This window comes from Siniperca chuatsi, linkage group LG22, assembly GCF_020085105.1.
Source record: "Siniperca chuatsi isolate FFG_IHB_CAS linkage group LG22, ASM2008510v1, whole genome shotgun sequence".
In the NCBI taxonomy this organism is placed as follows: domain Eukaryota; kingdom Metazoa; phylum Chordata; class Actinopteri; order Centrarchiformes; family Sinipercidae; genus Siniperca; species Siniperca chuatsi.
This window is the reverse complement of record NC_058063.1, coordinates 20,019,311-20,044,070: the sequence shown is the minus strand read 5'-3', so window position 1 is coordinate 20,044,070 and position 24,760 is coordinate 20,019,311. Positions and strand designations below refer to the sequence as shown.

The 24,760-nt window shown below is 41.8% G+C and overlaps 1 protein-coding gene across 1 annotated transcript in view; it reads right to left on the bottom strand.

The window, feature by feature from the left end:
• LOC122870698 overlaps positions 1-24,558 on the bottom strand; it is a gene marked incomplete at its 5' end in the record, with an annotated part of 30,190 nt that extends 5,632 nt beyond the window's left edge. Inside the window, 28 exons of the mRNA XM_044185060.1 lie at positions 46-3,600; positions 3,871-3,930; positions 4,544-4,932; positions 4,992-5,092; positions 5,448-5,471; positions 5,650-5,744; positions 7,044-7,184; positions 7,277-7,315; positions 8,610-8,731; positions 8,854-9,024; positions 9,892-10,018; positions 10,125-10,250; positions 10,680-10,718; positions 11,125-11,253; positions 11,649-11,801; positions 12,746-12,780; positions 12,900-13,085; positions 13,898-14,991; positions 15,138-15,175; positions 15,299-15,397; positions 16,201-16,544; positions 17,621-17,697; positions 17,728-18,117; positions 18,317-18,511; positions 19,182-19,220; positions 19,774-19,835; positions 22,269-22,503; positions 22,538-24,558. Of these exons, the coding sequence (XP_044040995.1) occupies positions 46-3,600; positions 3,871-3,930; positions 4,544-4,932; positions 4,992-5,092; positions 5,448-5,471; positions 5,650-5,744; positions 7,044-7,184; positions 7,277-7,315; positions 8,610-8,731; positions 8,854-9,024; positions 9,892-10,018; positions 10,125-10,250; positions 10,680-10,718; positions 11,125-11,253; positions 11,649-11,801; positions 12,746-12,780; positions 12,900-13,085; positions 13,898-14,991; positions 15,138-15,175; positions 15,299-15,397; positions 16,201-16,544; positions 17,621-17,697; positions 17,728-18,117; positions 18,317-18,511; positions 19,182-19,220; positions 19,774-19,835; positions 22,269-22,503; positions 22,538-24,558 (10,086 nt within the window). The remainder of the gene's footprint in view (positions 1-45; positions 3,601-3,870; positions 3,931-4,543; positions 4,933-4,991; positions 5,093-5,447; positions 5,472-5,649; positions 5,745-7,043; positions 7,185-7,276; positions 7,316-8,609; positions 8,732-8,853; positions 9,025-9,891; positions 10,019-10,124; positions 10,251-10,679; positions 10,719-11,124; positions 11,254-11,648; positions 11,802-12,745; positions 12,781-12,899; positions 13,086-13,897; positions 14,992-15,137; positions 15,176-15,298; positions 15,398-16,200; positions 16,545-17,620; positions 17,698-17,727; positions 18,118-18,316; positions 18,512-19,181; positions 19,221-19,773; positions 19,836-22,268; positions 22,504-22,537) is intronic.
• Positions 24,559-24,760: the final 202 nt, after the last annotated feature.

Below are 24,760 nucleotides of genomic sequence, written 5' to 3'. Positions count from 1 at the left end.
ACTGAAGAAAATACAACTTGCACATGCTTAAATCTTAACCTTTACCTCGGCATTTAAGGAGTGCACTGATTCGTCCTCCTGGCTGAGTGGGCGGGTCTCCAGCGTGCTTCGCTCGGCCTCTTCCTCCTCCTCTTCCTCTACGAACTCATCCAGAGTGACGAGTGCCTGCAGCTCTCCCTCCGTGATCTCCCCATCCTGCTCTCGGCTCTCTGGAGCTCTTTCCTCTCCTGCCTCATCTGCTCCCACCTCATCCAGAGTCACCAGTTCCTGGGCATCTACCTCCACCTCCTCCTCATTTTCCCTCCCCCTCTCCTTCACCCGCCATGTCCCTCTCCTGCTGTCGTCCCCTCCTCCGCTGCTGCTGCTGCTACTACTCCGGCTCCTTCGCTCCCTCTCCTCTCTCTCCCTGGTCCTCCTCTCCTTGGTCCTCCTTGCTTCTCGCTTATTGGCGAACTGCTTCTCTTTTGTGGTGGCTTGCCTTTTCCTCAGTTCTTCCTCCTCGGCCGTGTCGTCAGGGTAATCCTCCTCCTCCTCGCTCACTTCGTCCAGGTTCACCAGAGTGCTCGATGCAGCCTTTGTGTCATTTTTCTCAGGTGATTTTTGTTTCTTTTTCTCTTCCAGGGTCACAGTATCACTTTGGGACTTAGTTGTTGATTTGTCCTGTTTCTTAATGTCTGTTTTGGGTGTACTTTCCTTATTCCTCTTACCAGGGGAATCGTTATGTACCTGCTTTAAATCGTCAACTATCTGATACAGACTTTCCTCCTCGACGACCACTTTTTCGGACGCTTCCATAACTGTGCTACCACATGTTGGTGTATCTTCTTTTGTAAGAGTTTCATCTTTCGTCTTACTTTTTTCCTTCCTCCCTTTATCAGACACCTCTGTGGCCGTCAGCTCTTCTTGAACTTGATCGTCTTCAAGAGAATCTACAATCTGATACATAGGTTCTTCCTCCTCCTCCTCCTCATTTTTGGGCACGTCATCGTTTATAGAAATGTTCTCTTTTCTCGCACTCTCAGACTGTCCTGTGGGGGGCTCATCGGCAACCGTCTCGTCCTCCACAGAATCAAGAATCTGATATGTCGCCTCTTCTTCATCAGCCGCTTTTTCGGGTGCGTCTTTGTCGCCCTTCTTTAATGTTCTGCTGTCTTTTTTAGCTGTTTTAACCTCTTTCTTTGGTCTTCCCCTTTTTCCTTTTCCTCCTGTAGCGGGCCGATCATCCTTAACAACCTCGTCCTCCATAGAGGATATTTCATTGGTAGCATCCTCCTCACTTACCTCTCTTACAACAATGGCACTCTGCTTTGTTGGTGTGCTATATTTTGGAGGGGCTTTCTCCTCTTTCTTTGGTGTTTTTTCCCTGTTTCGTTCCTGTGACTCTCTGGCAGGAGTGTGCCTCCTCCTCGTTGGCGTGTTCTCTTTTTTTGTTTCCTCATTCAAAGCATCTTTCTTAGTCGCTCTTTCCCTTTTTCCTCTGGTAGATCTTGTCGTCACGGTCGGTTCATCATCGGCAGTCTCGTCCTCCACAGAGTCTAAAATCTTGTAAGTAGCCTCCTCTGGTTTTTCAGACACTTCTGTGAGATTCAATGTAATTTTATCATCTTTCTTTCCTCTTGCACTCCTCCTTCTGCCAGACCTTTCTGTGGTGGAGGCATCCTTAACCGGTTCGTCTTCAACAGAATCTACTATCTCATACACCATCTCCTCGGTGACCTCTTTGTCTTTTTTAGAAACTCCTGCAGTGGTGTCCATCTTCGTCCGTGTCTCATATCTTTTAACCGTCCTGTCCTGTTTCTTTGGCGATTTCTCCTTCTCTTCACTTTTGGATGCGGAGGTTGCAGGGCTACTCCTCTTTGATGGTCTTTCATCTTTTCTAGCGGTCGCTTCCCCTTTCTTGGTTCTTTTTTCCTGGTTGTCAGTCCCTGACTCGGTCTCTGTAGTCGTTGGCTGATCTTTCAAAGAATCAATTACTTGATGTGTGTCTTCCTCTTGCTCTACGGGCCTAATGTCTTCTTTAGATATTTGCTCACTGGGAGTTTCAGGTTTTTGGCTGCCATCTTCCGTTGCAGTCTGATCATCAATTGAATCCAATACCTCAAAGGTTTCTTGTTCAGTAACATCACTGTCAGGGTCTCTTAAAGTGTCTTTGTTGTCGCGGTCTTGAAGAGGCTGGTCTTCATTTGGGATTCGGCCATCAGGATTTTCCACATCTTGGGAGGCTTTGCAGGATTCTGCTGAAAGCATTTTTGCTTTGACTTCTTCTTGTTCCTTCTTCTTCCCATCTCCCTTACCCCTTGGAGCTTGTTTGCTACCTGTATCTAACACTTGGAAATGATCTTTGTTATTTGTCTCCTGATCTTTACCTACTGCATCTTTAACTGCATCATCAGATCTGTCGACTACTGGAACTGCATCTTCCTCAGACAGTTGCTTTACTGTGGAACCGTCATCTTGGACCAGGCGACTGTCCTCTTGACCTGTAGCTGCTTGGTCGTCGGTAACACTGTCTAACACTTTTAAAGAACCGTCCATTTCCATTTCATTGTACTCCTCTGGGCGGGCTTTGCTTTCATTGTCAGCACTGTCCAAGACCTGATAGCTTTCCTCATTCAAAGTCTGGCCTTCCTCAGGTCCAGTTAGTTGGGTTTCAGAGCTGTCGTCTTGGCCCCCATCATCCATCTGTTCATCTATTTGATCATCAAGTGAATCGATGATTTGGTAATTTTCACTGTCGTCGCCCTCCTCCTCCTCTGTGTGTTTGTCAACATCATCTTCTCTCCCTTCGTCTTTGGTTTTCTCCTGGTCTTTGAGGTTGTTGACATTAAAATCAGTCTCCAGACTCTGGGCTTGGCTCAACGCTACTTCATGTCTCTGTGGAGGTGGATGCATCTCTGATGTTGTTTCTATTTTTGTCTCTGACTCAACAGTTTTTGCAGCAAAGCCCTGTGCTGACACTTTGTGGTCAGCCTTTGCCACTGCGCCCTCTGTGTCTTTTGCTTCTTCTCTAAGTGGCTCCAGATGAGTCTCTATTGATGCCTTGACAGCTGCTGCTGGTGTTATCTTCTCCCTTTCACATGCAGCGGAGGCTGAGCGGGAACTACAACCAGAGGATGCAGTATTTGATGGTTTGGATGGAGATTTTGTCTTGTCTTGTCTCTGTTGTGTTTTCTGACCAGGGGAGGAAGAGGTTTCAGCAGACAGTGGAGACGAAGATGAGGAGGCCTTGCTGACACTGGCAGAGAACGAGGGTTTGGCAGGGGATTTGGTGGGCTCAGATGAGTCCTTGGACTTTTTTGATGATACAGAGCTTGAGTTAGAAGAGCTTAAACCTTTGGTTGACTTGGATGAGGAAGAGGCTGAGCTCTTAGAGTCTTTCAAAGACCTCTGTGACGACCGTTTGCCAGCGGATGACACATTTCTCTGCATTTCTCTTCTTGCTCTGGAGGATGATGATGAGGATCTATGAGGCTCAGGGCTTGTGTCTTCCACATCACCACCAACTTCATCAAGAGTGACAAAGTCATCCATGTTGAAATTTTGCTCATCAAAAAGATAGGCGTCTGAAGAAACGGTGTCATCTGTAAAATCATCCTGACCCTGGATGGAGGACAAAGAAAGAATCAATCACTGAAACAATTAGCTTATTAATCTGGATGAAATTAGATAAATTGTTAACCAATTTATTTACTGCATAAAACTGTTAAATTAACAAGGACTGGTGAAAAGAACGAGGGAGAATTGTTGTAGGCAAATTTTGAAAAAATCATATCAGGGTTGAGGTTCTCATTCCCTGCATAGATAAAAGGTTGAAGTAAGGCAAAAAGATGGAGTAGGAGGATTGTGGGAATAAAAAACGCAGCTGTTTACCATTTGTGGTGTCTCTTCAGCCGTTGAAGTTCTCGAGCTTGGGTTGGTTTTGCTGGGGCTCTAAAGAAAACATTAAAAAAAGTTTTCCTGGTTTAGTGACACATGAAATAAATGGGAAGACATTTATTGGGCAGGGATGAAGAGTAACGACATGGGCATGCACAATTATAACCACCCTCTTTTTAAAATTTCATAGCAAATTTCTGCGACTGTACTGCTCAGGTAAAAATCAGGTAACGTTTGTCCCATAGTGCTTCAGATTCCTTAACTTTTACAGTATGTATAATACATTTTTTTATAACATTTGTACAATTGCAATCCATTAGGTTATGTCAAAAGATATCAATACGTTTCGGAAGTATTGTTTTCATCTACATGTGACACACCAAATAAACAGCAAAAATGTTTCTGAAGGGGTCATTATTGTTAATTAATAAATACATGAAAATGTTATTTCAATATGCATAATTAAAGGGTCCCTAAATACCCGATATATACTATGTAAGAACATTTACACTTAAGGGTTAAAAAAGTGTCATAAATAAATTAATTTTAAAAAACAAACTGCTGAACAAAGTTCAATGAAATTTTTTTGTAGCACAATTCTGGCACTGACAAAATACACTATTACCAAATGTAAAAATGTTGAGTGAGATTTAAAGCCAGGCCTCACCTTCTTCTCCTCGCTCTTGGACCTGCTCCCGCGGGTGAGTCTGTGCTGGCGAACTGCCGCCGTGAGGGCTTTGAAAATGTCCTCGTTAATCCGAGGAAGTTCTGCAAAGTTTTCTTCAGGCATGAGTGCTGTGGCTGAGGGGGCAGGGCTGGAAGCAGCAGGGACTGTGTTTCCACTGCTGACTGCAGAGGTCACATCAGCAGTGGAGACTGAAGTTATTAGTGACCCCTCTTCCCCCTTTACTTTCTCTACACCTTTATTCGTCTCGGGACCAACAGTGGAGTCCATGGCGATCTCAGTACCTGGTTTCTCACCGTCCTCCTCCATTGCTGTGGCACTTGGTCCTGCTGTGATGGGCTCAGGTATGGCGGACCCACCAGGGCCACCGGCTTGCAGAGCAGGTTGTGACCCAGTATCCGAAAGTTCAGAGGAGGAGGCTCAGTTTGACTTTTCACAGCTGGGGGCTTGGCTTTGACATCGATGGTGTCCGGTTCAAAGTTTATTGTGATCTCACTAGAATCTTGTAGACGCTGTTTTAGGCTCTTCAAACTAAAATTAAAAACAGAAAAGGATTGTCAGTTGAAAATGAAAGCAGGGTTGTTCTCACAAGATGGCTGAATACAGCACTTTGTTAAAGAAATCCCAAATACAATTTCAAAGTTCTCATCCAGCGTCCCTGAGTTAACTGTTCAGTTATCTCTTGGTTTATGAAAAAATACTTATGTCAGTGAGTTCAGTGTTTTTATATCATAATCCTTCTCTTTTCTCTTCCTGTAAAACATTTGGGGCTACAACTAAAGATTATTTTCTTATCTTCTTAAGTTAATTAGTCCTTGTTGAGGTCGTCTAATGTGTATTTTTTTGCCCTACCTGAAAAGAAGCAATTACAAAGTGATATACTCACGTCTCAAAACGGTGAACTTTACTCCTGGAGAGAGAAAAAGAAGAAGCAGTTAGGCATGAGGATGGGGGATTAAAAAATACAAAATAAAACAAATAACACATACAGAGGATACCTGCTTTCATAAAGACAGATGTGAGAGTAATTATAAAACTAATATAACCCCATTTCATACTGCAAACTGTTAAAAAGGACACATGCATACCAAAGTGTGCGCTTTTTACAAGAGTCCAGTGAGAAAGTGTTGTATTTCTTCACCACCTGCATCACATCGCTGGAGTCAGCCATCTCAATGCAGATCTGAGGTAGAACGACAGTCACGGATAAAGAGCGTGACAAGACAAAAGTAACAGAGAGAGAGAGAACAGCAGCAAGCCATAAGAATCTTTGTATGTGAAGTTAGTTACATTTGCTTATATATGACACAGGTTAAGAGATTAACCAAAAAATTATAAAAAAATAATCATTAGTTGCAGGGCAATTTCTGTTAGTGATGCTAAGAACTAAGATAATAAGTGGATCCTCTTTTAAAGAAACCCACACTCAACCCTTCTGACGTAAAGATTAAATTAATGTAATGAAATTAGACATTTGAAAACTCAGGCTTCTACTGTCATGAAGAAAATTATTTTGTAGAAAACTATGTTTATATTTCAATATGGAAAAAATTGTTAAGGTATGGAAACTAAGGTATTATACTGGCACTAGAATCAAAAATGTTAAAATAATACCCAACCCTAATGAGCACCAGTCCAGACTTCCACTTCTTAAGCTTGGCTGCTGGCTCTCAGAATGGCAACATCTTTGTCGTTCGACCAATAAACTTTGTTTTTAGGTTGTTTGTTTCATGAAACCAACAAAAATTATGTTTTCACCACATGCAGGGATTCTGCAGTGTTCATCACATTAAATGTACAACTTTAAGACTTTTTTATTTGAATTTTTTAAATTTATTTTTAAATACCACATAGAATAGAATTTAATACCTATTTCATGTTCATACCAGTCAAAGAATGACAAAATAGGGACAATAAGGCCGACAATTATTTATTAAGAACATTCATTTATATCACATTTTGGTCAGTACTTACCTGCTGTATATAACAATAATTCCTAGAAATATAATAAGTCAATTTCCATGACATGGACACATAAGCATCAGAAGATTGATGGATGGATTAACAAATCAATAACTAGTTCAAGTTCATTTAAGTTTTACTAAAATTGACACTTGCACATTATGAGTCAATGGGCTGCCTAGCTACTGTAGCTAGCAGTAGCAACAGTGTTTGCTACAAGTCTGACGGTGTTGACTGAAACTCCACAAAAAGGACTGAGCAGCCACCTGCAGCATAATCCCACTTCTAGTTTATAGATTTATAAAATCTCCCGACAGCCCGCAACCACGTACAAAAAAAGGAAGAAGTTTGAACTAATGCTACTGTCTATGGAAGGAAAGAAGACATATTTAAGACCCCTGAAATGAAATTTAAAGGAAACTACAGTGAATTCAATCCTTTTTAAGACCTGTAGATACCCTGATGTGGTGGTTCTTTCAACACGTAAATGTGAAAAGTGCAGGTGTTTGTGTTCTTGTACCCTGTTGGCGAGCGGCAGGAAGCTGACAAAGGTTGTGATGGATGCCACCACTTCCATGACCACCCTGATGACGTCCACAGACACCAAAGAAATCTCCACACACAGTAACCGCTCCTCCAGAGACTTTGACTCTGGAATTCCCTGAAGAGCAAGAAATAGTTGGTGTTAAGGACCAGAGATCCAAAGACAGCTGCTTTCACTTTACACGAGATTTACATAAATTATTGACTTACAGCGTTGCTCCACTTCATCAGGCTTTTGTACATCATCTCCTGCAAAAAGATTACAAGTCAGGGATTCTCATATATGTCATCTAAATTATATCTGCATTTTTAAAAACACCAGTATATCTGTTATTTCCTTCTGAAATGTCTATAGAAGAAAGGCATTATAACAAAGAGATTAAGACCTCCTTCCAGTCTCCAGTAGTCCACTGGCTGTGCTTAATGGCCCAGGCATGCCTCTTTTTCTTATTTTCCATGTTAGCAATGGCTTTCTTACTGCCACTTGACCTGTCAAACCTCCAGCTCGAAGTCTTGTCTTAACAGCTGAAACTGAGACTTCCTTACTTGGACCAGTGTTAAGCTGTGCCGCCTATCACGCAAGCTGTTGATTCTCAGAAACTTGTCTTCTGATTCTGTCGTTGCTTTGGGTCTGCAAGACCTCTTCCTGTCAGAGTTTCCGAGTGCCTTTTGATGGTGTAGGAAACTGTACTCGCTGACACCTTGGTTTCTTTTGTTGTGACACCTGTAGGAATTGTTTGCATCAACCTTCAAGGCTTAATCTACTTCCACTGTTGTAAGTTGTTAAGCCATTACTTGATCCCTGAAAAGGGCCTTTTTTATAACTTTGTTGGGAACGGTAGTGTATGGTTGAACATACATGGTAAAAATATTCATTTTCAGATCTGATGATTTCTTAACAGTGTGAACAGCAGAGAGCTACTTAAAGTCACAGTTGATTTTATTAATTCTGCTCTGATTCATGTGGACATTAATGACAAAACTGGATGCAAAACAAACTGCCTCCAGTACCTGAAGCTTGTATTTGTCTTGTAAAGCCACAAGAGTCAAACTGTTTTTTGTTTTTTTTTAATGCTGGTTATAATTAGGGATGTCCCAATCAAGTTTTTTTGTCCTAGATCTCAATCAGAGTCATTTAAGATTGGGAATCTGCCGATACAGAGTCCGATCCAATACTTATATTTACCTAAATGTTGATTAAATATGTATCTGACAAACTGAACTGCGTCTTCTTCTTTCGGCTGCTCCCTATTTTTATTTTTAGGGGTTGCCACAGTGGATCATCTGCTTGTTGAAAAATCGGGTCCCACTTAATAACTGGTTCAACAAAATCATTTTTCACTCTTATGTGCAGTGAAATTCTTATAAAGCAGGCTGACGTAAAGGAGAGCAGCACTGCTACACTAGCACACATTGTACAGTAAAGACAGGATAGGATTTTGAGCATTCAGCATAAAACCCTGCAGGTTGAACAAAGCCTAATGTAACGAACAGACATAATTCAATCCAAAATGAGTTGATTTATTTTTTCAAAATGGTGTCATGGTTTTTGGATGAACTTCATTTGAATATAAAAAACAAAAATAAAAGCAAGTAAACTGGGTGAAGTTATAGAGAGAAATGGGCTTACCTCAATGTCGTCCTTTCCTCTGACTGTCAGGTAATCTTGGAGTTAAAAATGAACACAGGCAAACACAGTCACCTTACTGAATAAGTTAACGTGGTAAATTTGGCAGTATCAAACTTGTCACGATGATAATGAAGGATCAATAAACAGTCTCTCTTACCTGGGATGATGAACCAAGGAGACATGGTAGGGAACAGGAAGGGACTAGTTCTCATCGTGACCCAAAATGGTGAAATGCTGCCCTGTGGAACGCCAAATTTTATTGGCGGGACAGTTGCCCCGGTAACAATGTCCTTGCTGTCCGGCAGAGCGTTCTCAGGAAGTCTTGGTGCTGAACAAACAAAAAACAAGCAAAGTGTCATTTTGAATATATTTGAAGAGGACAAAACAATGGTGCACAGTTGTGTTATTAAATCTTTATCGATACGGTTTTGTCATTTTATTCTATACTGATTATTAATTTTTAATATTTTCCATTATATTATTACCATTATTTTATGGTCTTTATTATAACATTTTATCAGATCCAATGATTGGCTGCCCAGGCTGTTTGTGTTTCTCCAACAAGTTTCTGATGCAGGTGACTGTTCAGAGTGAAGTTGAAGAATGACTCAGCCGTTTTCTTTTCAGTAACACACACCTAGCAAAGACATCTCCACTACAAACCTTCTGCTCACTGCCACTGTTGCGCTCTAGGAATGAATTAACTTAAACACAGTGATTCTGCTGCAGTAGTCACCCAGTCAGTAATGAGACGAGGTGAAATAACATCAGAGAAACCAGGTAACGCAGGTAACCAGAGAACACATTTACTTCAGTAATCACATTTCTTCCCTAGCTCGGACCTTATTTTAAGCATGACTTGCTCATTACTTATGTTTTCGGTGCCTTTAGTTTGATGTCTGTCAGCAGGATAACGGAAAAACTACTGGCCCGATTTTCATAATACTTGGTGGTAGCATGGGCCAAAACCCATTACATTTTTGGAGGTATTTTCCAAATGGACTGTAAATACTTGTATAGCGCCTTTCTAGTCTTCCGACCACTCAAATCGCTTTACACTACATGTCACTTTCACACACATTCATACACGGATGCCATGCGAGGTGCCAACTGCTCATCAGAAAGAAACTAATCATTCACACACACACCGATGACATTCGGCTGACCTTCCCCAGATTTCCTAAAACAAACTTACGTAGTGATGTACAGCAACCGTTTGGTATTTTCAGCCTGTGGACCTCGTGTCCAGGGGCTTGTTTCAGGAGACTGTACCAAACTCCGAGCCGATCAGCATCACGAACAGACTCAAATTCTATAAATACCTGGAACACACAAGCACAAACACACACACACGTGACAGGTAAGACCAAAAGGAAGTCTTTTTTTAAAGTCACTTAAACACACGTACTAGTATGTGTTTGTTTATACCTTGTTGAGGAGAGGCAGGAAGTTCCTGACAGAGCTGATTTTTCTCAGAGCTTCCCTGAGGTCCCTGGTTTCACTCGGTGAAATGTTCTTGATGAAGACTGTATTCAATCCAGCATCTTGCACACGCTGCATCAAGAACAGGAAGTGAACATCCAAACCAAAACATTAACAAGAGGACAGAGACGCACAAAACCGCACTGCATAGTTGCAATAAATTAATTTTGCACATTTTTTCAAAGTAAAAGACAATTTCTTGATTGGAGTTTCCTGTACTCCCTCACTGTTTTACATCAATGTTGATAGTTTTTATCACATTAAATATATATTTAGGTGAGGCAAACAGGAATTAAGATGTCCCCTCAAAGACACAAAGTTATATTTACAAGTTCTTTTAAAGTCCAAGTGTAACTTGGAAAATAGGGATAGATTACTTTTACTGAAATTTCAAGTACTTTAAATTTCAAGTTGTTGTGTGAATTATGTGTGTGTGTGTGTGTGTGTGTGTGTATGTATGTGAGAGAGAGTGAGAGAGAGCGTTTTACTGTCATTACTTACAGACTTCATCAGCTTCATCAGCGATTTATAAAACTCAAACTACAACAGAAACATAAGAGTAGGCAGCGTTAAAATGCAAAGATACTGTTCCACAATACACCAGACTCACCTAATATCAATACACTCCAGACTCAGCGTGTCTATACATACACATCACTATAAATGGACTGTGTCCGAGCTATAGTTTTCTTTTTTTTTTCTTGAAAATAAAAAATAAAAATCTGAATTCATTGATATTCATTTCAAACATTAAAATCTGGTGAGAATCTGATTATAGAGTCAAGTCAAGATCAGATTACAAAAATACACTTTGGATTTTAACTGACCTCGATTACTTTAAACTATAGAGATCAGCAGAAACAACAATATTTAGCTGGGGGGATACACAATATACTGAACATCTATAAAAATCCGTCAGTGAAAACAGTGTAATGTATGTGCTTACCGGTGTCATTGTAATGCTGTTGGCTATTACATGGAAACAGAGTTTAGATCCTTTGAAAAAAATGTCTTTCCTCGCAGTGACATTAATTATGTTGAGCACATTCTCTGGTGTCGCCATCTGGATGAAGGCCTGAGAGGAAAACCAGAAACAGAATTGTCTACTTTTGTTTACTTGTTCCAAGTACTCTTTCAATAGCATTTTACATCTTTCAATGTGGTTAAAATCAGTCTCATATAGGCACCAACAGTGTTTATATAACAATATTTATGCACAAATCTCATGGTAAATTATCCAGAGGATTAAATTAACAGTTAGGTGTGATTTCACTAATTAACTTTCAAATAATTAAACTCATCTTGAAATTAAAAAGAAAAAAGCCATTACAACTGTGCAACTCAAAAACCACACACAAAAACAGACCATTCGTCTCAGAATCAGTCCCTCTGATCAACGACTAAAAAGCAACGGCAGAAACATGGGATTAATAAACCAAACCAATGCAGATGTATAACCTGTGTGCCTACCATGCACGTCTGAGGAACAACATAGATGTTCTCATCTTTATGTTGAAACCCAAATGGAATGAGCAGTTTGGCAACATCATCCTCTGTGTAGCAGCCATCGTAATACCTCGGCAGTCCGGTTATGAGCAACTGCTTCTGACCAAGTTCAAAAAACTGTAAAAATTAAGGAAAGAAAGACAGAGAGGATAATAATGAGGGCCAGTTATGGTTTAAGTTAGCTCGTCATTAAAGATTAAGACAAGTGCGCTTATCAACAGGGTTTACACCCCCTGTAAACTCTTTGTTCATTGTACATTATTATCAACACACTTACAAACAACTGTTAATCAGGAAAACACTGGTTACAACAAGGTTCCTGCAGTGTGGGTTTGGGTTGGCTACTTGGCTTGGGTTTCAAGTCAAATTTAAGACTTTTAAGACCTTTTTAATACAACATAGAATGCAATTTAATATCACATATCAATTCATACTGGCCAAAGTATGAAAGTGCGATGGAAAACCAGCAGGGACGATATGACCTAGAATTATCTATTATATCACATTTTTTCAGTACTTCCCAGCAGTATATAACAATGATACTAATATAATTTGATATATTCATGTGACTTGGACCCGAATGGATGGAATAACTGATTAAAAAATAATTCAATGCCAAAATTGACACTTGCTCCATATGAGACGATGAGCTTCTAGCTACTGTAGCGAGCAGTAGTGACAGGGTTGGTCTGACTGAAACTCCAAAAAACATTATCAAACAGCCTCCTGCAGCACAATCCGCTGTCGCAACAATCCCAGTTTTAGTTTATAAGTAATCAAGTAAACCCGCAATCACGTACAAAATAATTTTATAACTAACATCACAGCCTATGGCAGGCAAGAGAAAACATTTGAGACTTTGAGCCCTTTGTACAATATTGTGTTCCATAACCATTTATTAAGGACATTTTAGTACATTCTGTTTATTTGTGCATCATTTGAGGGCAGAAATGCTCTTATTCTCGTTATAGAACAACCTCCTACCTCCTAGTTTAATTTATGTCTTTAGCAAAACTACATGTGTAAATACTGTAATACTTGACACAAGTGATTTGACCTACTTTTGGTGAGAAGCAGGTTTCCGACTTGAGGCACGCTGTGAAAAGGAGACAAAGAAAATTATTATTTTTTTAAAGAGAGAGAAAGACAGTACAATTATGATCACAGGCAGACATTTGTGACAGACAAACTCTGACAAACGTTTGGATTTCTTACCTATTCTCTTTGGATCCAGGTGCTTTTCTACCATCTCCCCAACAGTCAGAGGGGTAACTGCAGTCGAAGACGGCGTGGACGCTGCCGGTTGCTGCTCTCTCACCGCTGCAGCTGTTGGCTCAGTTGTGACAGATGCATCACTGGCTGATGCTGCATCTGTTTGAATCTTCGCTGCAGTCACAGGATCTTCAAAAGATCAAATTTAATGAAGATGAATATCAGTATTTTGAAAGATTATCATCATCTCCCCTTCCTCCTTTACATACATCAGTTGGATCCAGGTCGACACCAAAGAGTGAGCCTTTATTCCATGACCCACAGCCTAATTTTACACCTATCTCAAATGAAATCTGAAACAGATTTCTGAGATATCTTCTCAACGAAACATAGTTGGTGAGGTGAACTACGCAAGTATGGTTTAGGATTAATAGAAGAAAATAAAAGTTCTGTGGGATTGAACATGTTGTGTTGTAATGATAGGCCTGCATGTTAGATGGACGAGCTAAAAATAACTATACAGACACAATGTTATATGAATTCAGTGCTTTTCAATTCGAACAATATTATATATAAGCGCGGCTGCCCAAAGAAAAACATATCTTTGAATATATCTTGATTTTGTCAGATAAACTGAAGGTTTAAGTGTTTGATCATATCTTGAAAATATTCTACTTTATAAGCTAAATAAGCCTTTTTTTTTTAAAAAAAAAACACTGAGCTAGCTGGAAGGTGTATTGCTATAAAGCTGAAAATTTTCTTTCCTCATGAAAGTTGACTTTTTGGAGATTCGTGGTTTTCACAGGACGGCGACGAAAGGACAAATCTGGTAATATTCTATGTTTCTCTTATTTTTAACAAATCCCATGAAAAGACCAAAACCAGCAATTAATTGATCCTACTGACAAGTATTGTGTGTGTATCCATTTTCTACAAACACCACATGCTACAGTTTAACATACTTCACCATCCATCCATTAAAAAAAAGTTCTCCAACATACCCTTTTGCACTGTTTTTGGCTCCACAGCGGCTTCAGTTGGGCGTCCTGCAGTCTGCATTTGTGAAGCCTCTGTCTTGGTCTCGGGTCCTTGCGCAGTGGACTCTGGTTCTGACAGGGTGCTTTGCTGGACGTGTGGCAAAGCTTTGACAGACGTTTCTGTTGGCTGGGTCTCAACTGTACTGCTTGGTGGTTGACTATCACTAGGTTTGTCTGCTGAATTTTCTGGTACAGCACAACTTACAACTTCCATGGGCTCTGCCACTTTAACTCCTGTTTCCCCAAGCTCCATTGGTTCAGCGTCTTCAGCGTCATCAAGTTTTGCTTGATGCTTAGGTTCACAAACTGTCACATTTGCTGTTTCCACGACCTCGGCTGTGTCTTTCGGCACCACCACAGCTTCTTGAACCTTGGTTTCAGATTCTTTAGGCTTGGAATTTTTTACATCATGGCGATTTTCTGAAGCTGTAGATTTGGAAGGCACACTCACGGCCTTTGCAGCAGTTTCTTTAACCTTTTCATTTGCCACAGCTCCTGCTGCAGCCAACTTGTCCGCTGGAGTTTTGGGTTTCGGCGTAGCTGAGTCCGTTTCTGCTTCGGAGGCCAAGACCTTTGTTTCAGTGACAATCTCTTTGCCTTTTCTTGTTTCAATAACTGTCCCGTTTGCCTTTTCAACCTCGGCTGTCTCTTTCAGCACCACCACAGATTCTTTTTGTTTGGAGTCACCAGCGTCAGGCTGATGTTCTGGAGCAGCAGACTTGGATCCTGAGGATGTTTTTTGCTTCACAACAGCCTTTTTTACAGCTCCCTTCACAGGCAACTTTTCTGTTTTTACCGTTTTAGCTATCTGCTTGGTTGAGACGTTTTTTGCTTTTGAAACCAAGACTTTTGCTTTAGTGACAGTCGTTACTACGCCTTTTACTGAGTCTTTAGCTGCAATCTTCTGATTGGTAAGTTTGTCCGCTGTAACTTTGTTGGCTCCAGGGGGTAAAGGCCCTTTAAGTGGAGGCATGTTAGGTGTATTGAGAAGAACCTTTTTAGTGGTGGTGGTGGATTTAGTGGTTTGAGGTGTGGAGACACTGGATGTGGCGGGTTTTCTGTGAACAAAAGAGAGTCACATGAGTCAAGCAGGAGAAAATGGAGAAATGGAAAGTCAAGGTCATGGTTTGAAAGTTTTTATGGTGGAGGATACCCTCCACCATCCTTTGTTGTTAAAAAGAGGTCAGTGTGAAACATATCTTACTTCTGAGGAGGCTTCTTTTGCTCCTTAGAATCTGTCTCCTGTAAGCAAACAGATTTGTTATTTTAGATTAATCTGACAATTGACAGCGTGACCAAACTACAGCAGACAAACGTTATGTACATTTCCAAGGGACAGAGGAAGAAAGATAGAAAGTATAATACCTTTTCTCTGACAACAGTGACTGCCATTCCTTTCACGTCAAGGCTCTTTATGCCTTTCAATTTCTTTGCGTCTTCCTCTTTCTCGAAACGCACGATTGCCTACACACACACAAACACACACCCCTTTGCATTACTACACCTGTCAGGACCATCGACTCAATACATTTACACACAGCTTAGCACTACATGTCTAACTGACCAAATCTTTAATGTAAGAGGTGTTTCCAAGACTGAAGTTAATTTTTTTAAAGACTGAATTAGAGGAATTGTTGTATTTATGCACTTGTTAAGTTTATTTGACAATAAACTATTAAAAACCACACAGGATCAGTTATTTGTATCTACCTAGTTCTGTTTTGGTAGGCGTCCGAGCAAATATCTTTTTTTTTTAATCCAACGCTGAAACCATTAGTCAATTAGTTAAAAAGAAAACATTTTGATAATCGAGTAATTGTTTAAATCATTTTAACAAAAATTCTAATATGTGAATAATTGCTGCCTTACTGGCAATAGCGGACTGGTGGGAATTTGGTGCATTTGGGTTAATTACATTTGTTTTTAACCCATAATACATAATGCCATCAGTAGTTGGGAAAGAGTATCAAGTATCAATACATCATGTTCTCAGTCAACATAGACGCGTCTCTAGGCCTGGATACAGACTTCTGGGCTTGATGGTTTAGGGGTCTGATTCCCTTGTTAATGTTGAAGAGATACTTTGGATAAAAGCATAATACCAAAATAAAAGCAACAGATAAAGTCAAGGTAAAACCTACTATAAACCTATATAAATATTAGATTATATTTTTATATAATATTAAATTATAAAAAGGCAGAGCATTAGCAAATATCAGCCAGGATAGCAAAAACACATACACTCCCCTCCCTGTCTCTATACATACCTCCTGTTTGGACCGATAGATTGTAACTGACTTGGTTTTTCCAAAGTGCTCCACAGCCACGATCACATCGTTGTGTGAGAGAGAACTACGAATCCCTTCTAGTGTCACCGTGGTTTGAGGTGAAGATTTAGTCGACTCCTTCTTTACTGTAGAGGAGGAGGATGAGGAAGAGGCAGTAGAAGATGATCTCTTTCCTCCTGCAGAGGGAGAAGATGAGGAGGGTTTTCCTCCTTTGGAAGAGGACGATGAGGAGGACTTCATCTTGGCTAGCTCGGCCAGTAAGGCAGGAGCCAGAGTTTTAACCACAGACTCCAGGTCAGACTGTTGTGACAGAGACTGGACAGCTAGAGGGATGGAGAGGAACAGAGTGTCAGACAAAATTGCAGCAGTGGTTGCAAAGTCTCATACAGAGTCGAAAGTGATCTACGCTTTCTTGCTTGTTAATTCATAAGCTGGATCATCTTCTCTGGGAAATGTTTTCTACTTACAAGTAAACATTTGCAGCTGAACTACTGGAAAGCTCAGTAAATATGACACAATCTATCAAAGAAGCACTGCTTTTCCTGGGAGGCAAGCAAAAAGTAAATACAATTTTTAAATATTAAAAAACTATTTGGTCAAGATGACTGACATGGTCTTAATATTACGAAGGAAAAACGTTTTGATTGTTGTTTTTATTTCTCTCGTCATTTAAAATGTTCTGATTGGTGATTCTTATTCTACGCCTACTTCATATGCAGATTAAATTGTGTACAATTTTATTGTTTGCAATCAATTTAGGCAAATGTTGATTTATCATTTAGTCCATCGTCAGAAAATGAATTGCAGACAATTTTGATAATCGATTAATCGTTTTGAGTCATTTTTTTTGCTTCTTTTGAAAATGTGCTTGTGAAACAAGCTTTTTGTCAGTTTTAGGCTAACTATATTTATGTGAGTTAAGCTAAAGCATTTTGAAAATATGCAACTTGTGCTAGTGAAATGTGGATAAATCAGAAAGCTATGCAGTATTATGTTTGCAAGTGCCTTAGCTAACTACAGTAGCATTTCTCCAAGAGAAATGTAAGGAGAAGGAACACTGAGATAGAGCAACATGACGTGTTGCGCTCTGTCTCTATAGCTATATAATATGATCACTAAAAAGTCAAGTCTTTAAAGACGTTCTTGACTTAAAGGCAGAATAAGTTTTGTCGGTTTGCTGATTGTAAACACACAATTCATAGTTGTCCCCTCCTCCCCAGCTCAACGGGCGAGAGAGAGAGAGAGAGCGAGCGAGCAAGAGAATGAATGAAGACAGGGAGCACCGTTAGGGAGAACAAAGCAGTAAATAAGAGAAATAAAACGTTATTTTAGGATTGTTTTACGGCAGTTATATTCTAAAGCACAAATAAAATCTTAAAATATTTGAAATTTCTCAAACCTGTTGTTTCCAGTAGTTTCTTAGCCAGTCTCTCTGCACTGCTTGACTTCTTTCGTTGAGGGGATGTTGTGGTGATGACGACCCTCCTGGTGAGGACTGTCTCTCACGACTCCTCCGACTGTCTCTCACGGCTCCTCCTTGGTGGTGACTGTCTCTCACGACTCCTCCTTGGTGGTGACTGTCTCTCACGACTCCTCCTTGGTGGTGACTGTCTCTCACGGCTCCTCCTTGGTGGTGACTGTCTCTCACGACTCCTCCTTGGAGACGATCGTCTCTCGTCATTCCTCCTTGGTGAGGACCGTTTCTCGTCACTCCTCCTTGGTGGCGATTGTCTCTCACGACTCCTCCTTGGAGATGATCGTCTCTCGTCATTCCTCCTTGGTGAGAACCGTTTCTCTTCTCTCCTCCTTGGCGACGATCGTCTCTCAGGACTCCTTGAATGTGACCGATAACGGGAGGAGGTCGGGCGCTCATACCGTGGGGAGCGAGAATGAGACCTGATGAAAGTCATTCAATCATTTTAGGACTCAATTAATCTGATAAATCCAAATGACAACTCCAAACAGGCTAAAATGAATGTTGATGATGATACAGATGTTCAGCAGGAACATATTTGGTAATTTCACTATCTGGTGGTGAGGTATCTCTTCTGTTCACCCATGTTATTGTTCATATCAGAGTTTCTGTGAGACAGACCTGCGATTGTATCTGGAGCTGTGCGGCGATCGTGATCGGCTACTGCGTTTCTCCCTTCTACCCTCTGAGCCATAGCGGCGACGGGGGCTGGGCGAGCGGGAACTGGAGCGGCTTCCATGCAAGGTTTTCTGGTGACGATGCTGGGACGTCTGTGCAGAGGTTGAGGTCGAGGGCTTGGCATCTTTATCTGCAGCTCTGAAGAGAGCAATGGACGAGAAAAGCATAGGAGAATGGCAGGAAAGGAAAATTTGTAAAAATCAGCAGGGTACTGGTTCACAACTGGTGTGGTTGCAACATGTCTGAACACTAAAGCCAGGCAGACACTGTAGGGATTTGTCGCCCTGGACCAGTTTTAAAATCGGGCCGAATTTCTGCCAGATCGGTTGTCGTTTGATGGGCAGTTTGGGGAGGGTCACGACTAGTGATAGACCAATTCATCGTCGGGCGAGTAGTAGGCCGCTGGACAAGAGTAAATCTCGGTCTGGCTTTCAGTCGTTGGCGATAGCTCCGCAAAATAAAAGGCTGCAAGACAGACGCTGAGCTGGCCTTGCTGTTGGACTAGTGAGTAATAATAGCTAGCTTTCTATGTCTTGTGTTGTTGCACTTGCTTGATGTTTGGCTGTGTTAGCAAAGTTGTCGACTCGCTAGTTTTTTTATCATTAAGTAATGTAATCATAACAAATGCACGTGTACAGCTGTCCATATTTACAACACAGGTGTATAAGTGAGTTGCAGTTTGAAACTGGGGACGCCCAATCGCAGAAAAATACCAATTCTTACATGTTGCCTTAAGGCAGATTAAAACATGTGGTGTGGGTTAATACACATGCAAGAGCAATAAAACCGTACAGCTTAAGAGATTTACCTGGGCCCGAGTGCTATTTCACCATCCCACTCTGGGAATCTGTGGAAAAAACAAAACAATTTTAGACACACCTATTAAAAGAGCAAAAAGGCCTCATTTTGACAACAAAAGCCAAAGCTTTCTGCATGTGGAAGGTGGTCATAAAGCAGTTGTATTTAGGTGATGCTTCTAAAGTCAAAGGATATTGAGGAATTGTACGTGTTCTACAGACTATAACTATAAAACATCCACAGGAGGTACCTCAAAGAACACATTCTCAAAGACTTTATGAAGTCTGGCACATGTTAGCCTCCCAACAGTTGGGGTTCAAGAAAGACCACTCAAGGTACACATTTTAAATACTGCAGGACGTTAAGGTGCTTTATGGGGCCTTAGCAATGTCACCATGCTGCAGAAGTGACACCAAGTACAATCCTGAGAAAGAGGTTATATAATTACAACCTCTCTTTTTCTGCCCAGTGTTTCCTCTACAGTATTTCGGTGCAACCCTGGTGGGCATTCCCCAAAAGTATTTTTTTAAAAAGCAATGATTATCAAAAAATAACTAAAATTAAGATCTTTATCGGGAACAGTTAAAACAAAAAAGACTGACCGATTTCGCAGGAATTTGCAGTTCTCAAGATGAAGGCTGGTGTTCTGGTGGGAGATCCAATCCTAGTAATCAAAACAACAGACACAGCATTTAGATAGGCCTCTTTATCATCAAATCAGCTTCAAGATCTCAACTGCCATTTTTGTGATTGTTTGACAACACAGATATATTTTATTCAACATTACAGCAGCCTTAAAAAAGTTCCCTAAATCTCCAAAGTCTGTGTCTACAAAAGCAAAATATATGTATCTGGTTTCTTTAAATGTTCAGCCAACAGCAGTCATCCAAAAAACAGGAACAACCTTTAGCCCAAGTGAGGAGCTGACACGTTAGCCAACAGTAAATAAAAAGTTTTGTTTAAATCATGGCTTTGGTGAAAATGTGTATCATATGGACAAAATTATTAAGGACATACAAATTTGGCAACTCTTTGCTTTATAATTACAGCTGTCTTTAGTCAACTTGAGTTCAAGGGCAACACGTCTTTATCATGAAATATAACAACCAAAATAAAAAGTTCTTCTTCTTGATAGTTCGATGTCTGGTTCTTCAGACTTGTGTGGCATCATAAGGTCTCCTGAGGTTTGGTCAAGATGGCAGAGGTCATTATCAAGTCTGGATCAAGATGAAAACCCACAAGCTGAGACATCTGGAGTAGAGGCAGGAAGACGTGGAAACTGGGGAGAGGCAGAAGCTGGCGTGTCTTTGAGTAGTCAAAATGTGTCCCAAAAGGAGGAAAATAATCAAAAGACAAAAAGAAATCTCTGCTGATTGTGTGGTTCCTGAAATATGATGGTTGCTGGTGGCTTCGGGTTCATAGTATATGTTGTAGTGGGACACAAAAACACACAAAAAAGGGGAGCTTGGCACCATAATATTACAAAAAAGTGATACCTAGTGTTAGGTATGAAATGAATTACAGTAACAAAGTGCATCATTGACAGCTCCAATAGCGGGGGAAAAAAGATAGAAATTATACACTCACTAACAATTGATAAAAATCCAAACTGAATAAACACTGTGGGACAAAAGCCAAAAACAGAGACAAAAGGGAAACAGCCATCTTCCATCATCTTCTGATGCACTAGTTCTTCAGATTTCCCGATTCTTCCTCGTCACGTCTTCTGAGCCCTTGGTTCCGCATCCCATCATTATCTCCACCGGGAGTAAGCCTGGACGGGATCATGTGTTTGGTCGTGTGTGCGTGTGTCCCTGTGTGAATCTGTCCACAGCAAATCTCGCATACTATTGGACTCATCAGCCTAATATTTTTTGCGCACATTTATGACTGTATACGATTTTTGAAAAAACCCTTTTATTGACTGCTCTGTTTTAAACCGCCATTGACTGCTAACTCCTCACTCCTCTTGACCGGCCGGTAGGGGACTCAGCCAAAACAGTGACGTGACACACACAAGACCGAAATCTGGAAGGTAAACTACATTATTTAGAATAACGTCACTATTTGTAATGTTCCTATATTTAATTTTGACCATTGGCTCCATGATACTAACTAGCTTGCCGTTTGCTAATCACCCCATCAGCCAACGCCACTTAACAACCAATGCCAGACCTGAGCCGCGCAGCCAAGCCCCGGCCAGCCAGCCAACTTAAGTTACAGTTAGCCAGTTGGCCGCCGCTGCCTTGCATCGCTCTTGGCTAGTAGAAAGCAATCGTTAGTTATACACAGGGGTTAAATTGGGCCGACTCAGCCTGGACAGCCCATCTCAGAAATACACGCATCGTCGGAAAAGGAAGCGCAGGGATTGGATTAAGTGAGTTTGAAGTCAGTCAATTCACATATAAATCAGACACTGTAACCTTGAATTACAGATGAACAGTTAGCTGTGACAAAACATTTAGTTTGTACCAAAATGTTTGCAATCTCTCCCAAAGTTCGCCATCCAAACTTGTTTTTGCAAAATGGCACACAGCTTATATGTGGTGACATGCTTCTTACTAGCATTTCATAGTAATTACTGATTAAAATTCAAAGAATATTTCACACAAATCCTTTCAAATAGGCTTGAAAGTATTGCCTTTGGGGCGGCAGTAGCTCAGTCTGTGGGGACTTGGCTTGGGCAAGTCCAGCACAGACCAGACCGTGCGGAGTGTGGCCTGGTAGCTGAAGCATTGCCAGAACAAGGCACTGAACCCCTAACTGCTCGGGTCGCCTGACAATGTGGCAGCCCCCTCGCTCTGACATCTCTCCATACATTAATGCATGTGTATAGGTTGTGCACATGTTTTTCGAGCCTGTGTGTGTAAAATAACAAGAGTGAAAAAAAAAAAAAGTAATTTCCCCTAGAGAGATTAATAAAGTACGGCGCCTTCTTCTTAGACTTTTTAAACAATTAAAAACTGTCAGTACTTTCCCACAATATAAAAAATTTCAATTGGTATTTTACAATAAAATAATAACAATTTTAGATATTTAAATAAACAACTCACTTTTTCCTAAAGGGAGAGAGAACAGACTGCAGTCTTCCACTCACCTTCATATGAGTACATTCTTTGTTACACAGAGAACAGGTATGTGGAAAGATTCTCGGCGAGGCCGCCGCATAGTCATGCATCATGGCCGGCGTTGGCAGACTCTTGGAGACTGCCTCCTTTGCTGGAGGCTGCCTGTTGGAAGTCGGCAGCATCATGTGACTGAAGCTCATCAGGCTTGGGATTGGCTGAGGCAGAGCTGGAGGAAAAACGATGGGGCGAGGACCACCAGGGATAAACGGCAGTTGTTGGACGTCTCGGGAGGCATCACTGATGCTGGGGACGAGAGGAGCAGGTGGAACTGATTTCGCAGCAGGAAAAAAAGGAGGCCACATCGCTTGCACCGTCTGAGATGCCGGCTGCTTGCGGCTGCTGCTGCGTCTGCTGCTGCGTCTGCTGCTGAGTGTGTTGCTTCATTGGCTGCATCTGCTGCTGGGTCTGCTGCTTTTTAATCTGCTCAGCAACTGTTGACCCTTGACCTCGGGTTTTACTCTGATCCTTAGTGTCAATGAGCACAAGGCCGGGTCGGCTGGAATGCACACCACGAAACAGAGTGCATGGTGGTTGGGTTTTCAACATTGACTGGCGATCTGCCTCTGGTTCTTTCAAAGGAACAGATTTGGAGGCTTCAGACTTGAGAACTCTGATGTCTGTGTCTTTCTTCGGCAGAGAGAAAGAGCTGAGGATTGTTTGGGAAGTCTGGTTTGGATGGGTCTGCAATCGTTTGGTCGGATCATTGCTTGGGGGAGCCACAGAGCTCAGTACTGAACTGTACAAAGAGCTGAGACTGGTAACAGAACTCGTCTGCTCACGTGAAGAGCCCAAGGCACTGCTTTTCACCTCTGTTGTATTTTTTTGCAGTGGTTTTCGACTGTGGCTGCTACTATTGTAAGTGTCCATCAGCAACATACTTCCACTCCCACCACTGTTAGCTCTACTGCCACTGGTCTTTCCAATCTCATCCGCAACCCCTCCAGTATATTTGCCAGTATGTCCGTAGTCAATCACTTTACTCGGCTGGAGATAAGCTGATGACTTTTCTTCCTGGCGCATCCCTGACCCTCCAGAACTACTCAAACTGTGACTGTCCATTCCACTCATGCTTCTGCTGGGTTGGGGTTCGGGATAGGGTTTGGGCTGAACTGCTGTTGTAGCCCTCTTGGCCTTCTGAATGCGGATTTGGCGCAAGATGAACGGCAGGTTATCAGGAGTGATCTGGTCTTCAGGGAAGGAGATGAGATGTTCCAAGTCCTCTTTTTCAAGTCCAAAGTTCAGAAGGATGTTAGCAGCTGATTCAGAGGTGTACTTGGGTCGACTTGACTCTGTAGGGGCCGCAGGTTTGTCTGGCACTGTATAGTCATAATCACCTAACCCTGGAATGGACTGCATATCGTTCTCTCTTTCGCTGGAGGCATTAAACTTACTGTCACTACTGCTTGCATAGTAAGACGAAGCAGATTGTGAATAAAATTTAGAAGAGTCATCAGCAGTGGGCCTTTTGTAGCTCGACGACCAGTCCAAGGACCTACTGCCACTTTCAACGTCCGAGTGTCTATGTCCTAGAGAAGCAGAGGTGGAGGACATTGGGTAGGAGGCCATTCCTGTGCCTGAGGAGCGAAACTCATCGCTTTGAGTGCTGGTAAAGCGAGTGCCTTGGTCTATGGGCTGATGCATCGGTTTGCCGAGAACCCTCACCTCCTCTCTGGCTCTGCTAATATGCATGTCTATAGACCTCTCTATGTCCTCATCCATTATCGGCCTACTGTGTTCAGGCCTGTAGCTCATCGACTGAGACGTTAGCGACGAGAGCATTCCCCCAGAGTTGTCAGGAGTCACAGAGGAAGCTCCGGAAGAACTGAAGCTAGACCCAGGTCCAATACGAGAAGTTGCCCTCCGATGGTCCCTCTCTGCCTGTATACTGGGGAGTCCATACTGCCCCTGGGTAGAACTTTGATTCCCAGAGCCATATGGGTTATACAGAGGATGGGACATGGTGTTCGCAATCTTCAGAAGGTTAAGGAGATTGATGGCCACAGCAGTTGGGGAGGGGGGTGTTGTAGGGATGTAGGGAGCAGGTGTGTTGGAGTTGGCTGTTGAGATTGCGGCTCGGCTTCCAACAGCGAGAGCGTTGTTTATCTGCGTCAGTGCTAGCTGGGCTTTCAGATGAGTCACCCCAAGGAGGCAGCCTGCTGGCCAATCAGGAGCGAGCTCCCTGGGAGCCCTCCAAGTAGAGGGCTCGTTAGGGGCCCTGGAGCAGGAGAAGGGGCACAACGCTCCGATAACAATGCAAAGCTGAAAAGTAAAAAAAAAACAAAAAAAAAAAGGAAGGGGTTATTGAATGGGGCTGGACTTCAGCTTCTTGGATGGGTAAAATCCATCATCTGGAAGGTCTTGTCTTGAGTTGTCCACTCTGGTGCTTCCTGTTGGATACACATTAATTCCATCTGTTTCACTTCCTGGTCTTCACTAGCAAGAAAAAACAGAGGAGGCAAAA